Source organism: Sinocyclocheilus anshuiensis, unplaced genomic scaffold (assembly GCF_001515605.1).
Source record: "Sinocyclocheilus anshuiensis isolate Anshui unplaced genomic scaffold, SAMN03320099.WGS_v1.1 scaffold1373, whole genome shotgun sequence".
In the NCBI taxonomy this organism is placed as follows: Eukaryota; Metazoa; Chordata; class Actinopteri; order Cypriniformes; family Cyprinidae; genus Sinocyclocheilus; species Sinocyclocheilus anshuiensis.
In genome coordinates this window covers 43,080-47,899 of record NW_015548285.1, presented here as the reverse complement: position 1 = coordinate 47,899, position 4,820 = coordinate 43,080, and the positions used below count along the sequence as shown (strand labels likewise).

At 39.6% G+C, this 4,820-nt stretch overlaps 1 protein-coding gene across 1 annotated transcript in view; it reads left to right on the top strand.

The window, feature by feature from the left end:
* LOC107655855 (interleukin-6 receptor subunit beta-like) overlaps positions 1–4,820 on the top strand; it is a 16,581-nt gene that overhangs the window by 5,662 nt on the left and 6,099 nt on the right. The window contains exons 5-6 of the mRNA XM_016443446.1: positions 3,051–3,273; positions 4,422–4,613. Of these exons, the coding sequence (XP_016298932.1) occupies positions 3,051–3,273; positions 4,422–4,613 (415 nt within the window). The remainder of the gene's footprint in view (positions 1–3,050; positions 3,274–4,421; positions 4,614–4,820) is intronic.

Genomic DNA, 4,820 nt, shown 5'->3' with positions numbered 1-4,820 from the left:
GTGTGGGTGTGAGGTGATATTACTCATCCCATCGCAGGGGAACATCTGGAACAGGAAATGAACACCGAACCAACAACTAAGCCTGTGCCAATTACTGTCATGCGTGTTTATTGCTTTATATATTTATGCATAACAGGGCAATTATTAACTGAACTAAAACCATACAAAACATTTCTGATACTTTAAACTAAACGTTGAAAGAAATAAAATAAAAATTTTTAAAAATTTGTTTTATTTCAGCTAGTTGCCTGAGGCAACATTTCTCATTTTGCAGTAAGTGTCCTTTCTTTGGCGCTGTTTGGCAGTTTTTTTTTTTTTTTTTGGTGGGTGAGGAAACTGTGGTCGATGGAGTTTGATTTGATTGCGTTCACTCCAACCTACCACAGAAGTTTTTGAATGTTGTAGAAAAGTTGATTTATTGTTGATAGCTGACTTTTTTAATGTCAGTGTACCAAGGGAGGCAGTGAAAAGAACTATCAAGCAAGTGTTGCGTGATAGGCTTGTGGAAACTGGGATTTTACCAGAGTCTGTTGCTATGGAGGAGGTGGAGGTTTCGTCTGACATGGCATTAGGAGCTGTGTCAGATGGGGCCCTTCCTAATGTTGACCCTATATTAGCGATTAAAATGAAGGAGCTAGATCTCCAGATTAAGCAAGAGGAGCGTGAAAAACTACTTATTAGGTTGCGTCTTTATAGAGGCAGAGACTGACCAAGCTCTAAGACTATAACAGTTAAAAGATCAGGACCTGAAAGACAGGCCTTTGCCTAGGGTGTGGTCACGACTACCTTCTGCCACCTGCTGCTGCCCCTCAGAGCTCGCATGAGGCTGGTAAGGCTCGCATGAGGCTGAGGCAGATGCGAGTTTTGACGTTAGTAAGAATCTCAAACTTGTTCCACCATTTAGAGAGTGAGGTGGATGCATATTTCGTCACATTTGAACGCATAGCCACCAAGTTAAGCTGGCCAAAAGATGTGTGGGCTCTGTTTCTACAGTGTAGCCTTACTGGGAAAGCCCAGGAAGTCTCCTCTGCTTTGCCACTCGAGCAGTCTCTTGACTATGACGCCGTTAAAGCCGCTGTGTTGAGGGCTTACGAATTAGTGCCGGAGGCGTACAGACAGAAATTCCGATCACATGCGAAAACTGCCAAACAAACTTGCGTCGAGTTTGCCCGAGAAAAACGCACACTTTTTGAAAAGTGGTGTTTTTCTAACCGAGTTACCACTCTTGAACATCTTCAGGAGTTAATTTTGCTTGAGGAGTTCAAGAATTGCTTACCTGAAGGTGTAGTGGTACATTTAAATGACCAAAAAGTGACGTCTCTTGTTGATGCGGCCGTGCTAGCTGACGAATTTTCTCTAACGCATAAGAGTGTGTTCACTACTATGAGGCGTAACATAGTGCCGGTAACCAGTGAAAGCTCAGCCCGAGAAAAGATCTATGACTCTTCTCGTGCTAAGACCGAGACTCCATCCAACTCCCCTCGTAGGAAAAGTAATGATAAACGAGTTTTTCTTCTGTCTTGACCCAAATCATCTCATTTCCGATTGTAGAGCTTGGAAACAGAAAGTAGCCGCTATACGACCTAAAAGTACAGCTTTGGTTTACACATTCGGTGATGTTGATAATGTCGCTACTGTTACTTGTGAGTATCTGCCGTTTCTGCTGGATGGCACAGTGTCTCAGTCATCTGAATCAGAAGGGAAGCCGGTGAAGATTCTGAGAGACACTGGGTCAGTCCAGTCGCTAGTTCTGGAAAATCTGTTACCGTCGCTGGCTAGTTATGCCGGTGCACATGTTTTAGTTCGAGGTATTGGTATGCAGTGCCTCAGCGTTCAGCATCAGCAGGCCTATAGCACCATCGAAAAAGAAGCCCTGGCCTTACTGTGGGCCCTGCAGCATTTTGAAGTTTACCTTGGGAGTAGTGCCATCCCAATAACTGTATATACAGACCATAACCCTCTGACTTTTCTTTCCAACATGTCCTCTTCTAACCAGCGATTGATGCGCTGGGCCCTCAAGCTACAGGACTACAATATAGAAATCCGGCACATAAAAGGCACGGATAATATTGTGGCTCATGCGCTCTCCAGAAATGGGGACATGGAAGTTTAAGAGGTGTATTAGTCTTATACCTTAAAAGAGTGTGTAAGTAGAAGCTACTTTTATTCCTGGTCTGTATTCTTAAGGGTGGGGGTGTTGCGTCCCTGGACGTATTGTTGTTATTGTTATATTCTGGTGCAAATGTATCCGCGTGGTTGAGTGCTCTGTGTTGTGCTTAGTCACTCTCACTCACTCTGTTCCCTCTCAGGCTGAATCACCATCACTTGTAGCTCGTTATGAGAGCGTGACTGAGAGTGGAGTATATGATGGGAGTCTAGTGTTTGCTGCGGAGAAACACACTTCTCCCCTGCTCCAGACTGAACTCTTTGGTGGATTGTTGTTTGTCACCCTCAGATTGAGTTGTTTATTAGCAAGTGGCTAATATATGGGAGTTAAAAGGGAAGCTGTAGGGAGAGAGTGCCTTTTTCTTTGGATACTACTTTCATCCCTGTTTTTGGTTCAGTTAGGGAGTGGAGGGAAGTTTTATGTTTATTTCTCTTTTCTTTTGGGTGTTTGTGGTAAGTTAGTGCTGCTCCCTAAAAAAGTTAGTTAATTGCTTTGTTTGTTATTTTAGGCCTTGCTGTCTCCTGAGCCATTGCTCCCTATCTCTTTGTTAAACTCATTGTGTTTTTTTTATTTGTAAATAAATCTCCATCTTTGTATACATTTGAATTGGTGTCATTTTCACTCTGGGACAGAGGACTGAAGTGTCTTTCCGCTCTTTTTTTATTTTTTTTTATTTTTTTTATTTTTTAATCTATGCTTTTTTCCTTTGCTACTTCCCCTCTCAAACCCCTAGACAGGAGGGGAACGTAACCCTGGTTATCCTGGTTGATCTTGTAACTGACTGCACCATCTGACTGCAGCATCTTTCTCCACTGACCTGCAATAAGACATGACTAATTATTCATAACATCTAATATCTCTTGGTTTTATGTGTCTGTTTTAGCCTGTGTCCTGGCCTGAGGTCAATGGTGTTGTGCTCAGTTACTCTGCAACCTGTCGCAGTGATCTGGATTCATCACAGTGGACCTGTGACACTATAGACGCATCCAGACGCTCCTGCATCCTCACCGTCTCTGATGATCCCTGTCACTGCAGCCTGACAGCGACGAACTCTGCTGGGACGTCACCTCCAGCTCACATCTCCATACCTGCACATACGCATGCAGGTAAATCACTGAAGGGATGCTTCAATGCGTTTAGGATTTTCAGTGGAATTAATGTGCAGCTAATAACTTTTGAGATGGTTTCTAGCTGGTCCTGGTTGGTCTTGAATCTTGATTAGGAGTCGACCGATATGTTTATCAGGGCCTATGCCGATACTGATGTTTACAGATAAAGTAGCCTGTATACTGATATTTTGAACCAATATATATGTCTGGTGTAAAAATGCAAGTTAATGTCAAAATTAAGAATAACAAGGGCTCTGACAAAAACGTTCTTTAAATGCTTTTAAATTATTTTATTGGCAAATCAGTTTTAAAAATGACTGATCCTAGTAACCATAAAAATGCTTAATATCGGCACCGATAATCGGTCGACCCCTAGTTTTGATGCAATTATATATTATATTATATTATATATAAATTATTAAATGCTATTTATTAGTTTTACTATTGAGCAAACATAAAAAGAAAAAGTATAATCAAATGAGAATAAGCACATTTTAAAAGGTATCAAAATAATTTTTGAATAATGGCAGAACTATCCCCTTAAGTAATTTCATCAAATTGCTATCTAAATATTTAAAAGTATAAAAAATAATTACCAAAAATATATTGCTGCTTGAGATTTTAAAATATATTTACATGACAAAACAATCAAAATATTTTCCTTAGATTTCCTCATTAAGTGCTGTTTATTTGTTTATTTATAATATTTTAAGATTGGATATTTACTGTACTTAGAAAAAATATTACAATCTCAAAATATAGAATAGAATACGATCAAATTAAAATAATCACCTTTCAAGTATTTAATTCCCTGATTTATTTAATAATAAGCATTTTTCCATTGATTTATTGCAAATAATATATATACAGCCCACCTGTACTTCCAGTAAAGTCTTATTTTGGTGTTTACTTCCTCCTTTTTCTCTCCATTATTCTGCAAAACTTCATCAGGCAGGTCAAATCATGTTTTCAACCAGAATGAAAGACTAACATTTTGCTACAAACACAAAGCAACTTCCTTGTGGTTGTTTAATGAAATAGTGATGATTTATGGGAAATTCTAAACAAAGTTTCATAAAAACAACATCATTATCGGAAACCATGCGGTCATTTATTCTAAATGTATCCCCCTTTTCCTGTCCTAGAAGAACTCCCACCCCCTCAGGCTATCAGCGTCACGCCATTGGACGACACTCGACTGACGGTGAAATGGACAGCTGCACTGAACCAATCAGAGAGAGGCTTTGTGGTGCAGTGGACTTCTGTGCCTTACAGTGAACCAACTAGTCTGCACTGGGAGCATATAAATGAAACTGCAAGAAGCTTTGTTGTCACAGGTCTGAAAAGTCACTTTCTTTCCAATTGAAAAGTCATTTTTTGTTTCGCTGGTCAGTATGACAGTGGCCTGTTGGTGTGGATTCACATCATACAAAAGTTTACAGTTAATGATGCCATTAATATATTTATTGTCTTTGTCTGTTGTAGATGTAAGTTTAGATGATAAAAAAAAAAAAAAAAGAATATCTTAAATATGATTTTTTTTT